Here is a 20,168-nt window from a genome sequence, read left to right as displayed (position 1 = left end):
GGCGGCCTGTTAGATTTTTTGTTTTAGTGTAGTCTTTGTGTCAAGCTATCATTTTAGTTTTTATTAGTTTTAGTCACGTTCATACTCTTTTTAGTCAAGTTTCAGTCGACTAAAAGTCTGAGCATTTGAGTCTTATTTTAGTCAGACTTATCCATGTATATTTTCATCTAGTTTTAGTCAACGAAAACTGATAACATTTAGTGTTGTTTTAGTCGATGAAAACTGATGACATTTAGTCTAGTTAAGTCAATGAAAATTTTATTTTTGTCTCTTTTTAATCAAAACAGAAGTAGTCTAAGTAGTATTCTCGGGAGGCATGTTAATTTTACATTTACATTTATTCATTTAGCAGACGCTTTTATCCAAAGCGACTTCCAAGATAGAGCTTTACAAAGGGCATAGGTCACTGATAATAACAACAAGATAGCCCCCAAAACAGGTAGCCAAAACATGAAGCACACATTGTGAACAACCAAAATAAGTGCCAAAGGGAAGAACCATAAGAGCATGTAGTTAAACAAGTTATAATTAAACAACATGAATCGCTATAAGTGCAAGTGTACCTGTGGAAAAGCAAGTAACAGTAACTAAAATACTTCACAGTGAGTACAACAATTGAAATCCGTTACCACTAACCAACAATAGCAACATGTCTCTAAGCAAGAGTCATTGCTATCCTTAAGGAAACTAACATCGGGTCCAGCAAACCATTCCGAGTACCACCAGAAGTACCACCGGAGTACAACGTTGTACTCCCGGAACAAGTGCATCTTGAGCCTTTTCTTGAAGGTGGGGAGACAGTCAGTGTCTCTGATGGAGGTGGGGAGTTGATTCCACCACTGGGGGGCCAGACAGGAGAAGAGCTTGTGTTGGGACCGGGCGGTCTTGAGCGGTGGGACCATCAGGCCGGTTGTCTGAAGAAGACCGTAAGTGGCCGGTGGGAGTGTAAGGCTGGAGGAGAGACTTGATGTAGTTGGGTGCAGTCCCGTACACTGCTCGGAAGGTCAGTACCAGGGTTTTTAATCTGATGCGGGCCGTGATGGGTAACCAGTAGAATGAGATGAGGAGCGGGGTAACATGGGGGCGTCTGGGTAGATTGTAGACCAGGCGTGCCGCTGCGTTCTGAATCCTCTGAAGAGGACGGGTTGCGTATGCTGGGAGACCGGCCAGCAGCAAGTTGTAGTAGTCCAACTTGGAGAGGACAAGTGCTTGGGCGAACAGCTGGGTGGAGTGCTTGGACAGTTAATGCCAAAACCATTGGTTTAAATGTATGTATTGATCTACAATAAGTTATTCAAAGTCATGTTGTTGATGCCAAATTCAGTTCAGTGTGATTGTGAATGACAAAACTAGCTACAGTATTTGGCCAACAAGGGACAGTACACATGCAGTCAGTCAGGTAGGAACTAAGAACCCACTTTACACTCTCTCATGCAAACAAATACACACACACACAGTACACACACTAGTCACATGTTAACCCACTTTACACTCTCACAAACAAACACACACACCATAGTCACACATGTTTGTCTCAGTCGTTTTTGGGTCCAGTGGCTAGCGTTTAAAGCTAACGTCTAAAGCTAACGATAAAATGAGACACATTAACCACAGCCTCATGAGATGGCTAATAATAATAACGCAACTAAACAAGACAAAATAATGTAACATTTTGTCTTGTTTTTCTTTTATTTTGTAAACCACATTTCGTCCCGTTTTTATTTGCATTGCGTCTCGTCTCATTTTCGTCACGTGATAAAGGTTAGTTGACGACGATATTTAGTCATAATTTTCGTTGACGAAAGCAACACTAGTCCAGACACCAATTTTTCCACCACTCAGTATCAATGCACCACTCAGTATCAATGTATGCTGTAGTAAAACCCCTGCTATATAGGCCTATAAGCTTTCCAATAGCATTAATTATTCACCTTCCGGAAATCCTGTCAGACCAATATTAATGGGGCACACAATCTAGTTTTTAACAATATATTTTAAGAGTTACTGATCTGAAATATATTATCTTTAACAGTGTTTTATTTAGTTGATCATTGTAAATATATATTGTGTATTTAGTAAAAGATTCGGAACGAAAGTTTACTTTTCACTTTCCAATCATACAAAGAAGATTTTGTCTCGTGACCTTTATTTAGAAATTCTCTTTTTCAATCTACCGGAAAAGAGTTTCCTAATTGACGCTGTTTTAGTCTGTCATCGAGGTGAAATAAACAGTCAAGACAACAAAGTATATTGTGGTCCGTATATTTTATAAAGCTAACGATGAACAAGAAAAGCAACGTTACATGGGTTAAGCCAGCTGAGCCAACCTTTTTGAAGAAGTTCAAGGATGATGTTGGTTTCCAGGAAGGACCCACAATTGATGCCAAGGTAGTGGCACCCAAGCAAACTACATTGTTCTTCGAAATTTCAGGTATTAATTTGCTCAGATTATCGGCTTTAGACTGACTGTTGGAAAACATATCCGACATTAATCCAAAGCATTTGGGAATGGCTGCGATATGAAAGAAAAAATCATGTTATTAAAAACAAAAAACGACAGAGGCTACATTTTGGTTTCAAATTCAAATGATCACAACTATAGACTATCTACCGCAGAGTTTTGTGTTGTATGCAAGTAGCCCAACAAAACTTAGACTTTTATTTAATATAAAAGCTGCATACTGGTATTTACCATTGCATAATCGATATAACTAGCTAGCTAGCAACTAGCTGCATCGCTGTACTCTCCAAGATAAGTGTGTTGGCTTGTTTTGTGTTGGTTTGTATAAGTGTAAGGAAACGTGTGCTTACACTTGCGTATTTGTATTGACTGAAGTGCGTTTCTACGAAATGCATACGAGTGTCTTTGTGCAAACAGTTTATGGAGCAATCAAATTACCGCATAGTAGCTAGGTCATCCTGGATTTTTTTGCATATAGCAGGGGTTCCCAATCCTGGTCCTCGGGCCTCCCTGCCCTGCATGTTTTGGATGTTTCCTTGTTCCAACACACTTGATTCAAATGAGTGGTCGTTAGCATGTTTCTGCATAACTAGATTACGACCCATTCATTGGAATCAGGATTGGGAACCCCTGGCATATTGTATTGACATGCTATTTATTGTGACACATTCGTGACTCTTGCAGTGATTATTAAATATTAGTTGATGTTGAGCCATTGTAATCTATATGTTGCCATATAGTCAAAATATTATATTGCAAATAATTTACTCTTTCTCATCAGCGCCAAGAGATGCCAGTACTGGATGATGACAGTGGGAGTGATCATGAGGATGAATTGCCACAAGTCGTTGTCTTAAAAACAGGAGATCTCAGTGCTGACGAAGTAAAAAAGATAAAGAATGGCACTGCAAGTGTCACAAAACGTAAGATAAATGGATCAGGATTCACAGTATCATATGTACAGGGCCTTCATGTCAAAGCTATTTTAATATGATCCTTAAGATATATTGTAGTTTTGAGTATTGATGAAACAGTATGAGTTTAACAGTAAAATTTGATTGGTCCACCTTTCCACAGAGGAGGAGCCTGCAGCAGACGGGAAGATAGTGTTCAAGAAGCCAACAAACAACCTCTCTGAAAAGTTCCAGGGCATCACTGCAAGCTCTAACAAGAAGAGAAAGAGTGGACAGGATAAGAAGGAGAAGTCAGGAAAGAAAGTAAAGAACAACAGTCTTTTGTCTTTTGGGGGAGACGATGAGGAAGAGGACTAGATGGTATTGATCAATGGAAGATTTCAGACGAGTGACATCTCATCGGGAATAGAACTGATAGTCCTTTCTGTTGGTCTCAATGTACACATCACTAGCCAGTCCTCTTTGCTAGGCATTTAGTATCTGGTTTGTAATAACTGAAATATAACTCTAGAACTACAAATGTTATAAAGATAAGCCAGATAGTTGAGTTCTATATCAAAGAAATACAGGAAAACATTATAGGATATGTAAACAATAATCATGTTATAAGTTGCATTCAGTAAGGCATTAGATGTATAGGTTTGAGCTGTGACAGCAGCATTTAGAATTAAATAAGGCATTATTGAATTGCCACATTTTTATTTAATGCATTTTTGTTGAATAGATTTTTTCTAAGATCCTTAGAAGTTTCCTAAGATCAATAATGTGACAGACAAATGTTATACCTGTTTAAATCCATCATCAAATCACTTACCAGCGTTTTGTGTTGTACTTTTAATATTATAATGGTTAGATGTGTTACAATTTGAGGAAAAGAATGTCACTGGTTCATACAGACATCAAATTGCAATGTTAGCCATTTCAACACCAATGATAGACTAATGACTGTTCATGATAACATTTTCTGGCTCTGTGTTGCAACATGATTGTATTACAATGAAAACAAACAATATAAAAGATGAGGCCCAGGGTTGTTGCCTACAGACTACACATAATATTATTACACCAAGACTACAGACTATTTTCAAGGAAAGTTTATTAAAATATGGACAGGTTTATTAATCTGAAGTTATTATGCAATTTTATCTGACATGAAATGTGCAATGTAATACAACTGTAATAATAATACTGAAATATGAATAACTTTCATGAAAGGTAAAAAACGAAATGTTCTAAACCAAAAGGAAAAGCTATAACTTTCTTCACAGGTCTTGAAAAGGTTGCTGGCCCATACTGGTAGAGCAATTGAACTAACAATAGAAATATGACACTATCACCTTAACAACTAATAATCAGTAATAATAATGTGCGATCAAAGTATAATCTCAGTTATCTACATTTACATGTAGTCATTTAGCAGACGGTCTTATCCAGAGCGACTTGCAGTAAATACAGGGACATTTCCTCCAAGGCAAGTAGGGTGAAGTGCCAATTGCCCAAGAACACAACGTCATTTGGCACAGCTGGGAAACGAACCGACAACCTTCTGATTATCAGCCCAAGTCTCTAACTGCTCAGCCATCTGACTCCCCAGTTATCTCTGTATGTGTCTGCATCTGTGGCTCAATTATCTCACGAACCAGGAACTGTATGCAGTTTACAGTTTTTTCCAATTGCTGAAGCACAATTTTGAAAACAGGGCTCACTTTGTCAAAACACAACAGACGATTCACACAACTAGACACACAAGTAGCAGAACACCTCCAATCTTTTGCTAAATTAAACACTTTGTTCAAAACTATACAATCGTGTATAAAAACCAATTTCTGTCACCGTATGCGACACACATGGTTCATAAAATTGGACTCTGTTTGAACCAGTTACACACTGTATTGCAAAATTTTAAACACTTTTACGCTAACTATTCTTTTCTAATAATATAACCTGCTTGATTTTGTCAGAAATATTGTTCCAGTATAGTACGTACAAGTACATGAATATCCGTCGCGGAGCCAAAGGGGTGGCACTGGACCCCCCTGATATCGGACTGGCCACCCCAGGTGCCACCCCAAAATGGAATTTGCTATCCCTGGCAATTGTATGCTGATTTTACATTTAATTTATCTTGTTAAAAGAAGCGTTTCTTTTGACATCTGGCAGTGCATTTTTTCAATCAAGGATATTTCCACAGTTCACCAGTCAGTCACAAATCACTACGCCAGCGTCTGATACAGCGCCAGCGACGAAAAACGAGCATCATAATACAGTTATCGTTTTAAGGTTTAGCATTGGGGTCGACGCTTCCTGAACAAAGTGTTATGAAAGTTGAGTTGCTGGGCCGCAGACCCATTGAAAAAGATGCATATTGGCAATTTGGTTCCATAACAGATTCAGATAAGAGAAATGTCTCTGTTTTTGTTTAGCAGTTAGCACTACCTTAGTAGGCCGAGCTAACAGCGCATTTCTTGGTGTAGTTGATTCAATTTCGTTTTTTTCATATTCATTTATATAGCACACTTTTAAAACAGCAACAGTATCATTTAGCCATTTAAACTCTATTGTAATGACTTGACTAGGTCAGAAAGGAACAATCACCCAGGCATGACTCAGAATGTGCATGCATTAGCATGGCAGGGCAGCTGTGGTGGCCGGGTTAGGGTTAGAATAATGTTAGCTACATTTTACAGAGTGATGTGTCATGTTTTTCTGAGTGACATAATCCAAGTTTGTGTTTATTGTATGGAAAAGGGAATGAACAGTTGAAAAGGATATGGTAAGAGCCTGGTAACACCACAGAAACAAACACAGCTTCTTTTTATTCCAAGATGGCGCCAGTGTGTTTGTCGGCACGCCGTCTACCTAATTTGTCTCTAACATTTCTGTCTGCTTGATTTTTATTTGCCTTTTATCTGTTTGTAGTCTGTGTGTGGTCACTACCAATTGGTGTGGATACTCTGTTGACATATGACAGACAAACTTTAATCTGGATAAAGCATTTGATGGAATCCCGTCTACCTGGATGCCCTACTCTTTATGAGTTTCACCACTTTCAATCTCCCGTGAGTACCTCTAATCGCTTTCCTTGCTGGATTCCACGCCATAGGAAGCGCCGTAGGAAAAGGGGGAATCGCCCTGGTATTCGCGTGAGGATCATGAGGGCAGTTAATACCTCCTTTTTGCAACCCTTTAAATTCCCATGGAATATCACTCCATCTTTGTCTCGTCGTTCTCTGGATCCTAGTTATTCCTGTCATGTGCTTGTTACATCTGACATGACTTGTTCACCTGTGTTCATTGCCCCCCCACGACCGCGTCTGCTAGGCGGGGGAATAAACCTGTCAAACATTCAGCTTCTCGAGTATGTTGGTCGAATTCAGGCTTAGGTACCGCATTCCTGTCTTAAAATTGCTTTAGTAAACGCCAGATCAGCGCTGAATCAGACCTCTATTTTAAATGACTTTTTCACCAGTCATGACCTGGATTTTCTATTCCTGACAGAGATGTGGGCTAAGGTCAGGGAGTCTACAATGTTCAGTGAACTCTGCCCACCTGACTGTTGTTTCATTAGCTCCCCGAGGAGCACTGGGAAAGGTGGAGGTGTAGCTATGGTCTTCAAGAGCTTGTATAAGCTTCAAACTATTTCTGTTGGCTCATACTCAACATTCGAACTGCAGTGTGTGCTGATTGAGTCTGCTTCCACAACGACTTTATGTGCGCTGGTCTACAGACCTAAGAGTGACAACATTTTATTGTAGAATTCTCGGAATTCTTATCTCTGGTGGTCCTGCTGTATGACCGCTTGCTGCTGTTGGGGGATTTTTATATTCATGTGTGTTGTCCTGGTAAACCTTTGGTCTCTTTTTTAATAATGTTTTGAGTTCTTGTGGTTTCACTCAGCATATTGCAGGTCTACACATGTTCCTGGTCGCACACTCGACCTGATTATGTCTTATGGTTTCCCCATTGAAGGTATTGAAATTAAGGGTGCTAGTTTCTCAGATCATTTGCCTATTGTTTTTAATATTTTTACGCATGGCCATTTATCTACTGTTAGGTCCACTGGTCAGTTAGCCTGGCTGCCAGCCCAACTTCTCCCTGTCCACAAGAAAATGTGGTCGGGAAGTTGGGTCTGGAGGGTCTCGTATTGGGAACAACTACATAAAACCAGGATCTGGGTGGACCAATGAAATTGCCAGGGCGGGCTTTATACGATGATGGACAGATGATCAACAGTAACGTAATAAACAACGTCACGAAAGAGCCCTTGGGTTGAATTTGTTTTCAACAAACAACATATTACGTTGCTCTGATTGGTTGTAGGTCTATCCAATGGAGCGTAGAGGCATTTGTTTTAAGAGTTTGGTTGAAACACGCCCCATAGTCACAGCCCATTTTTAATGACTGTCTGAGGAGCTTTCAGAGTGCATCTAAGATGGCTACAATAAGATAATAGAATTAATTAATACACACACTAATAGACCTAAGATTATATTGGCTACCTTTAACTCTGCAATTAATCCAAGCTGTCATTATAAAGTAGCTCCTTCTGGTGAAATTTGTGACACATTTCTGTGTTTTTTCCTGGACAAAATTAAACCATTCGCTCTTCTCTTGATTAATCCCCTGTGGTTAATGTTCGGCCTTTGGTTGCTGTTTCTACTGTTCTTTCCAGTTTCCAACATGTTTCCCTTTCTGCTCTTAGTGACATGATTAGTGGTATGAGGCCGTCCTCCTGTCCTCATGATATTGTCCCAGCGATAGTTTTGAAATAATCTTTTACATCACTTGGACTTAGTATCCAGTCAATTATAAATTGCCTATATGCCACGTACATCCACTCCACGGTCCCAGCCACCACGTTCACTTCCTGTCTCTCTGTCAACGCAACAACAATGGCTACATTTTTCACCCGCTCACTCCTGGATCTCCCAACAATATCCCTGACAGATGTGAGGAGAATTATCCAAGCTAATTCATCCACAGCCACCACAAGAAAGTACAAAGGATTTAAACTCTACGTTTTGAATTATGTCCATAATTATGAAGGTAAGGTTAAAATTAAGTGTTTGCCTAGCGTACATGTTAGCGAGAATAGCTAACGACGTTACTGTAACGCTCAGTTGCACTAATCATCCTTATTACTGTTGTATTTTGTCCAGTGTCTTATTGGTATAATGTATTTAACCGTAACTACGTAGTCATGGTCATCTTGGCCTGATGCGTCTGTGCTTTCTGGAAGGCTTTCCTTAAATGGCGGTCTCGGTCTTCTCTCCCAGACCTCCGGTCTTGGAGGGGGAAGGGAGAAGTTGTTCCTCTCAAATAATGCTGGAACAGCTCCCTTTTTAAGTAATCGCCGCCCGTTCTCTGATGTAGGCTCTCGTATATCCTCCTCTTTAAAATGCCGACTACACACCCGGGTGTGAGGTGTAATAACGAAGTGATCCCTGCGGATGACGACTACCCATTTGCGTCTGAGCTCCGCATCCACAGGAAAGGTAAAAAAAACTAAGCACACCGTTGTACTTGAGTTCTGGCATAAAGGCACACAAGTGTTATTTGAACTTTTTCGTTGATTCTTTTCTCTTGACTAGCTTTGGACAATCAATATCGACGATGGATGCCATTGCAGCGGAAGTAAACGCGGTGACTGAGAGTTTTAGGCGGAAGTACGTCAGCTCACCGTGGCATATAGTCAATTTGTCTCTGGATCATGGCGTTGTCCCTGCTTGTTTTAAACATGCTGCTGTTCTATGGAAGCAAATCAGTGCCATAATGTTTTGAATTTTAAAAGGCATCGAATACTTAATATTTAAATTTAAACAACACTGAATTCTCATCTGAATATATTTCAATGTGAAATAAAATTCAGGTTGCTCAAATTCGAGCCTAAAAAATTAGATCTTAAAAATTCAAACATAAAAAACTTGACCCTATCAAATACGATCCCAAAATTTTCGAGCTGAAAAAATTTGAGCCTATCAAATTCGACCCGAAGAATTTCGAGCTGAAAATTTTTAACATCCGGGATATCGAGGACAGGTAGAGCAATCGAGCCTCAATGCATTCGAACCAACTTCTGACCTATCAGAGCACAGACCTTCAGTCAAGCACTCCGAGGAAGCGGGAAACCTTCAGGCTCAAGTCGAAGAGGATAAGTACGATGGCTACCTGTGACAGCAACCAGGCTTCGGTGAGTCAAATTTCGATGTGATCACATTTTATTTTATTTATATAGACCATTTCATACTAAAAGAAAACGCAAAGCACTTGAAGCACGGTGGCCTAGTACTGTATGGAACCCCACATGCTAGCCAGTTGATCACTTTTGGGCCAGTACTAGTACCAGAGCCTGTTTAAGGAGAGCCTTGCCATTCCCTATAAAGCCCCATTGTACCGACTTTGGCTGCAGTTCCACCAGAATTCCAGTGGGGGTGGTCGCGAGCGAGTGCATGTTGAATGGCAGTCTGTGGAGCTAAACGGCTAAATTTGTCTCTTTTGCCTGATTGTCGTTGAGAAATCTCCGATTTGATTGTAGTTTTTGCATGTTTAACATAGATTATAGGTCGAAAGTTGAATGAACGAGTACTTATGTCCTTTTGATTTCTTACAGGGTGAGTCGTTGTTGCCCATAACACGCTAGCATTCTGCAAATTAATGCTGATTGGTTAGTGAAGGACTGATACGACCAGAGCTCACGCTTGATGGCATCCGAAGCGGAATCAGAATGTCAGAGCATTAGCAACATTAGCAACAACATTAGCAAGCCAAAACTCTTTCTAGCATGTGTATTGACAGGGAGAGCCTAACCTGTCAGCTGTGTTGTCGATGCCCTGAGAGAAAAAAGTAAGTGACCAGAGCTTGCCATAAAGCAGTAGCTCTGGTCGTACAATGTGTATGACGTCAATGACATTTTCAAAAGCTTTTTAGAACAGAAAGGTGACTTTAAAACAATCTAACAGCCAGCAGTGTGTATTTTTTTTGCCTCCCCTTTTGAATTTAGAATTCAAATTACTAGACAAAAAATCATATCCTGAGAAAAGTGGATTTTGAGGGGTACCGCTCCATAGACCTCCATTCATTCTGCACTCGCTCGTTAGCGCCCTCACATGGAACTTCAACCAGTTCAGAACCCGGAAGTTTCCCGAGAGTGGCAGTTCTCTCTATATTAGACATTCTCTGCTAGTACTGTATGATCCGACTGGCTAAGGCAATGCTAGCGACCGATCCTGACGCAAGCGATTCCAATCATATATATATACATGTGTATATATATATATATATATGATAAATCTATATATATATATATATTAGTGCTGTCAAACGATTAAAATATTTAATCGCGATTAATCGCATTAATGTCATAGTTAACTCGCGATTAATCACAATTAATCGCACATTTTTATCTATTCTAAATGTCCCTGATTTCTTTTTGTCCCAATCTTTTTTTCAAATTTTAATGCTCTTATCAACATAGAAAAGTGGTTCGGATTGCTTTGTGCAAATATTTTTTTTATTGAAAACAACATTGCAATCGCCTGGCTTTGACGAGGGGGCAGAGAATTCGCATCAGCTGTGTGCTTGGCCATCAAGTGGTATTTCAGACTGGACGTGCTGCGATGATAGCTCAGTTTACAACGACAAAACACACAGATCACTGGTCTTGTCAATAGAACCATTTGGCAACTTTTTAAAAGCAAACTTTCCATTCAGAATCTTATTGGCATCCATTTCGGCATCTAGCGCTCGTCATCCACTCAAAACGTAACGTTAGCCTACTACCAGAGAATGTCTAATATCCGTAAACGGGCTCTGCTACTACTCTTTAGCCAGCTCGCAAGCCAAACGAGTGTTTGGCGTGCCTGTTGTTTTGTTTCCGGTCTAGCTAGATCCGGTGTGGTGTTGTAGTTTTTCTAACGTCGGTAGTTGTTGCAACAGCATGTGAAAAAAACTAAAAAGTTTGCTAGGCCAAAAAGAGCGTTAATCGCGCGATAAAATAATTGACGCCGTTAATTTGGGTTTGCGTTAACGCCGTTAATAACGCGTTAAACTGACAGCACTAATATATATATATATATATATGTATAGATTTATATATATCTATGGTTCCAATACGGACCAATCACAGCCAAGGGGTATCCGTAAATTGACGGACTAGCGCATGGACAGTTGAGAAAATCAGGTGTACACAGAGCTCTCCGAGCCCCTCGGAGAGGGCGTTCCTTGACGGAGGGCGTTCCCTGTGTCGAGGATAACGCAGTAGTATTATTCGGCCTTTATATATATATATGTGGGCCACTCGTGAAAAGTCAGTTTTTAAAAGGTTCTTTATTTACAGTTTATATTATATGACGACGATTATATATCATGAATGAATGACATTTCCGAAAATTTAACTATTTTTTACATATGTATTGAGAATGTATTGTAGCAATTAACTATAAACGGTCTAGCTATCAAAAAATAATTGAACTTTGGTGTGTTTTCTAAATTACACTTCTATTATTGTGTTGAAAGGGTAATCACGCTGAGGTTGTAAAATCTGTCAGGAACTTATTGTCTTTACTGACATCACGAGGTGCAAGCAGTGGTGATGTCCCTTGTACAAGTCAGGATATAAGGTTCAGTACACTTTTAATACTGTACACATGAAAATTATGTTTTCCATCTAATTAATAATTTCAGACTCACTAATAACTATTTTTGGTTACAACCCTGCAGGGAACAGAGGCAGGGAGGACAGAATGGGCAGGGAGGACAGAATGAGCAGGGAAGCCATCAGTCACAAAGACCTTCAGTTCAAATTGAAATGACAAGGTTCAGCATTAGATTATATACATTAACTTGAACAGCTTGATGGTCTGATGGTATTTAGGTTTAAATAGACTGTATTTTTTCTCAAAGGTCCTTTCCAGGTACGTTTACAAAGGCAAAAGGAAAGAGGCGTTTTCCTGCAGTAAATGTTGTTCCTGCTAAAAGAGCTAAACCGCTTCAAGTGGCTTTCCATCTGTTACCTAAACAATATCAAAAATCTCCCACTGAGCTAGAGCAACTAGTTCACATGCAGGCAGGGTTGGGTCGCAGGACTGCCTATTTAGATGAGAGCACAATTTAGATGAGAGCACAACATGATGAGGTAAGCACTAGTCTTAGTCTGCATGACAAAGTTGGAAAATTTGAATCTTTTGGCTTTAGTGTTGATGTTCTGCTGAAATTTCAAACCAAACCAACTACTTAAAACATATAATGCTTTAATGCATTTTAGCAAGACATGGTTTTTCAAAAAGTTTAACCTCAACCCTTTTCAGCATTCATAATAATACATAAATGTATAATAATAATAATTAATGTTAAGTCTTTTTGGTTTACAGTTATGTGATACACTCAAGGTTGTATTTCCACAATTGGAGGCGGTGTCTGGTGGTTGGCTGCTTTACAAATCAGCAGGTAGGCACGTATACGTTTGTATTTATTAGTGTTGAGATATGGAACAACGATGACTCTGTTAGTGCTCATCCAAACAGTGTATAGGTCATCTGTAATAGGTACAGTGGCAGAAGAAAAAAGGTTTTCAATGGAGATCTTCATTACATTTTTCTCTTACTTAAAGACTAGGCTTAATGTAATCCATGTCTATACAAGGGTGCTTATGTCATATATAGTTTTATTTCCCATTATGCTCAGAAATGGTTTTTTGTGTCTCTTGTGACACCTGATGATACTGGCTACACAGGCAAAATAATGAAGCTTGCAAGCCAGGGGGGTAAAACAACTCTTTTCATTGCACCAATTGAAGAAGAACTAAGCACAACTCCTTTGCAACTAACAGACAATGCATTCAGTGGCATGCCAAAAGCAGGGTGTCAGAAATGTGGAGCAGCTATTCCACTGCCGCTCCTGACCGAACACTTAAAATCTTGCAACATCATTGATGTTGACAGTGATAATTGCCCGGCTAATGTGGAGGAAAACCGAGCGCAGGAAGACGTAACATGTAAGAATGAATTATTGGAGCATTTTCAATATATAATTAATAACATTGAACATGAATATGCTGCAATCAAAATGCCTGATGAGAGCAGATTTTAAATCATTTTTTGGTGGTTCCTATTTCAGTTTGTTTTGTTGTCTTTGCTAACTTCATATTCTCAGCAGCAGTTCAGCAATCCTTTCCTTTGTGCATGGACATATTTCCCTGTCACATTATTGAGGCACATGCTGCTTCATGCAGGGAAAGGTAACACCAATTTTCTATTGCTTGTACCGTACTCGTTTCACTCACCAGCAGATGCCTTGTTCTTTGAGCTATTACAACATAAAAACTGTTTTACAGATTACCATTATAAGTATGTTGTGACTGTGTACATTGCAGGAAATTAGGCAATTGAGTGTAGTACTGTGATGGAAGAAGAGCAAGCAGTAATGCCTGGACCATCCAGAAGCAGTGCAGCAGTTACAGACGGTATGAACACCACATACGGCTTCAATCTACATTTAAAACATATCTAGAGGTTGCTGTCAAGTGTTAGATTAAAGCCTAATTGGTCACATTTGTATCTTTTCCTCTTACTAGACTGGCTCACCATCCAAGACCCTACCAAGGCCATGTCTCAGTTTTGGGATTCCCTATTCCACATTTATGAAAAGGAGAGTGCTTTGGTTCTCAGCATGGATACTAGAGAAACCCTTGCCGAACAAGACATGGCACTCCTCTCCTTCTACAAGCGACCTAATGTGGAATGGGCACGACCCTTGCATTGCAGACTTGAAGGTAGCTTCAGCCACATGTCCTAATGGTCAAGGACAAAGGACTGCAAAAAGTATGACATTACTATATCAAACCTTGCATTGTGTTACAGGTGATGTTGCCATTGGAAAGGGTGTAACTCGCTTCTTCCTCTCAACTTGCATTGAGAAGTTGAAGTCTGGGTTTTGCATCAACTTTGGAAAGTGGAGTGCAGTTATGTGTAAGATGACTTATTAAATAGGTATGGTTGAATATATTTTTTATATTATGTCGATCTGTTACAGTTTGATACAGGGAGTCAGATGGCTGAGCGGTTAGGGAATCGGGCTAGTAATATGAAGGTTGCCAGTTTGATTCCCGGCTGAGCCAAATGACGTTGTGTCCTTGGGCTTCACCCTACTTGCCTCGGGGGAATGTCCCTGTTCTTACTGTAAGTCGCTCTGGATAAAAGCATCTGCTAAATGACTAAATGTAAACTTACTAAATGGTTGTGTATAATATATTTTAAATGGCTTTTCTCTAAAACGAATTTTCTTTAACAGCAAATACTGATGTGACACGGCTGTTTGATGGAGAGACAGGCCATTTGGTGCCGTCAGCCTCTCACTTCCTAGTTGAAAGTGATATGTTCGTCATGGCAGGGAGAATGATGGGCCACTCCTTCCTTAATGGTGGACCGTGCCTGTCTGGGCTCAGCCCTGCCTTTGCTCATGTCCTGCTTGGAAAGAGTCCCGAAACTGCAACTGTAGCCCTAGAAGACTGTCCAGACCTGGACATCCGGGAAACAATCAGGCTTTTATGCTTTCCATCCTCAATCATTTTCAAAGTCTTGCTATTTCTTCCCTTTTTATATTTTTTTGTGGATATAAAAAGTCCCTTCCCAACCATTTGTTTTAAAGTTTGTTTTACTTAATGGCAAATAGGGAGAGGAGACTTTATAGACCCGCTTGGATATGTAGTGTCATTACATGTTCTATTTCCTCTTGTTTTCCTCTGTGTATTGAAGCTTCACGGTGAATCCGAACTCTCTGAGGAAGAGGCAAAAAGAGTACAGGACTTGGCCTATGCCTGGGACCTCCCTTGCCTGTCTAATAATAACAGGAGATGGCTTTTCGAAATAATGTTGCTTCATGCTGTGAGTAAAATCTTAGGATGTGTTTGTGTTTGCAAAACCTAATTTCTCATTACTAATCATTTGGGGGGGGGGGGGGATTAAGAATGACAATGTATTCCACCTTCTCTCTCTGTTGTTATTAACAGGTCATTGGACGTGTCACAAGACAAATGAAACAGCAGAGACGTGGCCTTAAGGAGACACAAATGTGGACCGTGCTGACCTAACGACCTGACACAGTGGCCCTGCTTTTCCCTAAAGAGGGAGCAGTGGATTATAGCCCTGAGGTAACTTAACACTATTTCAAATCCAGGCGTTTGTTGAATACTACTATAGGGTGGAGGTTTCATATCTGTATCCAGCATCTTTAATTGTGCCCATTAGTCTGTGTGCTTGATTTAGCGCTCTTAGGATTTGGAACGTGCTTCCCAAGTACCCACCAGTGGCGTTTTTGAAGTGTGTGGTTCAAAAGCCTGAAGAAATCACACCAAATATAATGTAAGAAGCCATAATAAAAACTATGAAAGTCTATCCCATGTTGGTTTTTTTGCTTTCAATGTAGGTACTTCTGAAGCGCATTACCTGGCCTCATCATGATGAAGAAGAAGATGACAATGATTTTTCAGTTGACACCATGTGCCACGTATCAGGTTATCTTCGACAGTTCATTGAAAATGGTATGTTGACAGAGTAAACATATGCGAGAAACCGTGAACCAGTTGGGTCATCTAGTTATCATTACCTCTCCACAGCAACTTTTCATGTAACTTGTAAAATAATTTAATATGTTTACAGCACAGCATCACCGAATGAATTGCAAGATCTGGTGAAATTCTGGACTGGATGGGAGATTCTGCCAAGGACGAATCTGTCCCTTGAGATGGTCAAAGGCAGCTTCCCCACCGCCTCCACCTGTTACGAAACTCTGCGAATCCCAGGGCATTACAAAGACTATGCATCTTTTAAGCCTGTATTGGCAGTTGCCAAACAGGATTTGGTCTCATCTAATATGCTGATACAAACAGATATACACACTCGTACAGTTAGAGACGTACACACACAATACGTTTACACCACACAGTTTGTGTTATGCATGTCTGCATGTTTCTTTGATGCATGAGCCAGTGAGTTAAGATGCCTGGGTCACATTGCAAAGTGCTTGTTCCATTATCTCTATGAAATAAAAAATAATATTTGACTCAGGAGAGATGTGAAGAATCTAATGATGTATATGATGTATTATTATATCGTTGATCCAGTTCTTATGAAAATGCTCAAAACATTATTTAAATGTTCTCACAAAAGTGAACTGCTGCAATGTAGGTTTCACAGCCATAAGCCTGGGATAAAGCTCTTGGGTCAACAGCCTCTCTTAAAGCTGCCATTTGTTCATCAATCAGTGGGCTTTTGATGTCTGGGACAACGATGCTGGAGTGGCAGTCTGGAGTAAGTCCACTGTTCTCCCACTCAATGACAGGCATATCTATACCCTACAAATTGGAAAAAAGAAAATGTCACTTGTATGCAGTGTTGATTATCTATACAGGCAACATAGTTATATATGTATATTTATAGAGTATGTGTAAAATTAGCATAAAACTAAGGATTGGTCATTGAGCAAATGCTTCAACATATTACATAGTAAACGCACATCCCTATTTAGCAAAATATGGTCTATTAGACTGTTTCTAACGTTAATAATTGTGTGTGTGTGGGGGGGGGGGTTGTTTTTAACAATTGTTAACACAAAAGTGTTGAATATTTAGACATACTGCCAAGTGCCCACAGCTGATTAGGGGTCATATTGCCTTCCGTTCTTAATGGATGATGGTCCCAACCATTGCGAAAATTGTCCAGGTCATCTTGTAGACGTGGTAGGAACACATAATGGCAACAGAAGAGGTGTGTACTATTGGCGATATTGAGGAAGCCCTCTTCTTCGAGGTAGTGAAGGACATTATAGTAGATGTTTGTTACAGCTGTCCATAGGTCTCTCCATAGCCTCTCAATTCTGAAAAAAAAGTTTAGATGCATGGCAGCAGTAGAGTGCCCTATTTCAACTAGCTTTATCTGCACTTTTTTTCTAACTGTTGATTGTGAACACTCTTCCCAGCAATGAAGCTGCCTCTTCCAGTGCCACGGACTGTAAACATGAGGCGTGCAACATCCACATTCTCCACCCCTTGATCAGACCGTACCCTAAAACAAACATTTACAACAAAGACCATATTAAGTGTTGGTTGGCTATGAAATCAGCATAGGAATGTTTGAAGCATCTTACATCAAATTTACAAATACTGCAAAACATGATGCATGTGTTTAAGCTGTTATATGGAGGGGCCGACAAAGTTTTAAAATCATATTTACCTAAGAGGGAAACCAAACTTCACAGATTCTTGGAAGAAGGCCAGGGTGGTTGATGCAAGGTTATTGGAGGCTGCACCAAGATACATTATCTGTAATACCATACACACCATTTTTGTTTTAGGCAAACACATATAAGCAGGATAAACATGTACACATTTATTCCTGAAAACTGTATTTACCTTCCGTGAAAAGCCATCCATGCCACCAAAGATGACAATGTTGTAGCTGCAGGAAAATGTGTCAAGATGTTATTCTGAATAAGCCCATCATTATATTTAGGTAAAATAATGAATGAATCTGCTCTTTGTGAAAGTAATTTACCGGATGATTTTATGATTTGTGTCGATGTGCATCAAGGACTGGGGGCCTGGAACTGAGTAGGTTCTTCGGACAATGCAACCTAAGTTGGTCATACGTGATATGACTCCAACGGTGTCAATGCGGTGCATGGAAACTCTGACACGGTCATACTGTACCCGCAGTCCTTGAGCTTGCAAAAGGGCTTTCATCATCCGATAACCTGAGTGAGGCTGCCTGGATTTGATGTCTCTCACACACCGATCCAATTCCTCATATGTAAGAGTGCTGTACAGTATCCTGACTGAAATATCAGCCTCAGCCATACGTCGATGTACTGTTCGTTTTGACACCCCCAAAAGTGCAGCTATGCATGGGATGGACAAGTTAAGGTCCAAAAGACTGCTAAGGTACTCCGGAGAGAGGACCATTCGTGGTCGTCCAACTAGTCCTTGCTCAAATTGCACCATTGAAATTGGCTGTTCAACTTGTTCCTTTTCCAGGTTTATAAGCCTGTGTAGTGATGTCAGGGCATCTACAATTGCTGGAGAAGCAGTCACCCGACTGGATACAGCATTTAAAAACACATACTCTTGTGTGACAGTGAACTCTAAGTAGTCCAAATCCAAAGGCATTTGGCTAATAATATGTTTTAAACGAGAGCGGAGTCTTCCCAAAATATGGTCAAGCAGCGCTTCCTAAGAAAGAGAAAATGTGTCAAAAAGATTTTAATAAATAAGCAACGACTTCCATTATTTTCCCTCAAGGGGTTATAATGCACTTAGGGCTCGACATTTAGCTAGACGTTTATTATTGACTCCAGGTCATCACTTATAAATTCAACTGGCCTTGAATTAGTAGTATGTCTTGCCCAAAGTTTACTTAGTTTGACTATACTTTTCTAAATTCTCTTCATAGAAAAATAGTTAAATCTTAGGAAAGTTGTTAAGAAATATAATATAAACTGAATAATGAACAGGTATTTTCAAACGGTCGCCAGCATTGCCTTGGCCAGTCAGATCATACAGTACTAGTACTGGCCCAAAAGTGATCAACTGGCTAGCATGTGGGGTTCCATACAGTACTTGGCCACCGTGCTTCAAGCGCTTTGCGTTTTCTTTTAGTATGAAATGGTCTATATAAATGAAATAAAATGTGATCACATCGAAATTTGACTCACCGAAGCCTGGTTGCTGTCACGGGTAGCCATCGTACTTATCCTCTTCGACTTGAGCTTGAAGGTTTCCCTCTTCCTCGGAGTGCTTGAGTGAAGGTCTGTGCTCTGATAGGTCAGAAGTTGGTTCGATTGCATTGAGGCTCGATTGCTCTCATTTTCTTATTCTCATCAGTCTATCAATGTTCAACATTGATAGAAAATCTACTTAAATAGCCTACATAGGCTACCACATTTATCCTAATGCATTAAACGAGGATGAACAATGATTTGATACACGCCACGTTAAACGTATGGCTATATGGCCTAGTTTGTGATTTCAAATGTTTAGGCATCAGACATAGGCCTATCTCAATCTAAATTAATCAGAGTATGATTATCATTGATATATAGTTGTTAACAGTAGTCTACAATTACAAAACAAAACCCATATGCTACGATTTTCCCGACAGAACAACCGCAAGGAGAGGAGAAGGAAAACCAACCTAGAAGGAAGACCTCTGTGCGTATGAGGCATTGGTTGGTTCGTCATGTATTGTTTTAACTTTACTACTCAGTTGTATTTACTTTGTCCATGTGTTCAATCCTTTCAAATGTAAGTAATAAACCTCAAAATTTGGCACCCTACTCAGTTCTCGTATGCCTTCTTGGTCATGCCCTCACATATGGTGGCAGCGGTGGGATGGCCAGTAGAAGACACTGAGTAGGTTCTCTCTTTTCCTGCTTGGCTGAAGTGGTCAAATGTCCGAAGACAACCCAAGGAGAGACACAAAAAAGGCTTGCTTGACACAAGATGTCTACACGACAGAAAACCAGGGCCGGGCCAAAGGACCAACCTGGCGATGACGGAACAGGGGAGGAGTACGGAGCCTCTGGGGGTGATGCTGTACACAGTCAGACCCCACAACCTGCACTGTCATTTGACAGTTTGGTGGAAGTAGTCCGGAAGAGTATGGAGGCACAGCAGGTGCAGGCGGAAAAGCAGGAACAGCGGTGGTAGGCCATAGAACACCAATTTCATCTACTGCAAGAGTAGGTGCATGCCAGAGATGCCCGAGTCTCTGCAGCAGAGGTGCGTCTCGGCACTGACCGCCTTG

General features: G+C 40.2%; 1 protein-coding gene and 2 pseudogenes across 2 annotated transcripts; 2 read left to right on the top strand and 1 right to left on the bottom strand.

Moving 5' to 3' along the window:
* Window positions 1-2,164: 2,164 nt before the first annotated feature.
* On the top strand, window positions 2,165-4,503 carry kiaa1143 (KIAA1143 ortholog). The gene is made up of 3 exons (XM_084703917.1): window positions 2,165-2,388; window positions 3,243-3,384; window positions 3,539-4,503. The coding sequence occupies exons 1-3, from the start codon at window positions 2,281-2,283 to the stop codon at window positions 3,730-3,732; spliced, it is 444 nt and encodes a 147-aa protein (XP_084560043.1). The 5' UTR covers window positions 2,165-2,280; the 3' UTR covers window positions 3,733-4,503.
* A 3,268-nt stretch (window positions 4,504-7,771) lies between these two features.
* Window positions 7,772-16,438, top strand: LOC146300584 (uncharacterized; annotated as a pseudogene). Its single transcript, XR_014766406.1, has 15 exons — window positions 7,772-8,870; window positions 8,967-9,565; window positions 11,890-11,993; window positions 12,094-12,189; window positions 12,277-12,508; window positions 12,744-12,819; window positions 13,202-13,366; window positions 13,525-13,609; window positions 13,745-13,834; window positions 13,946-14,143; window positions 14,404-14,549; window positions 14,662-15,254; window positions 15,380-15,520; window positions 15,796-15,910; window positions 16,034-16,438. The product of XR_014766406.1 is annotated as an uncharacterized LOC146300584 (transcript).
* An 81-nt stretch (window positions 16,439-16,519) lies between these two features.
* On the bottom strand, window positions 16,520-19,209 carry LOC146300583 (uncharacterized; annotated as a pseudogene).
* Window positions 19,210-20,168: the final 959 nt, after the last annotated feature.

Source organism: Hypomesus nipponensis, chromosome 2 (genome assembly GCF_054491055.1).
Source record: "Hypomesus nipponensis isolate SF chromosome 2, ASM5449105v1, whole genome shotgun sequence".
Classification (NCBI taxonomy): domain Eukaryota; kingdom Metazoa; phylum Chordata; class Actinopteri; order Osmeriformes; family Osmeridae; genus Hypomesus; species Hypomesus nipponensis.
Note: the sequence above shows the minus strand (reverse complement) of the source record. Positions and strands in the feature narration are given on the sequence as shown.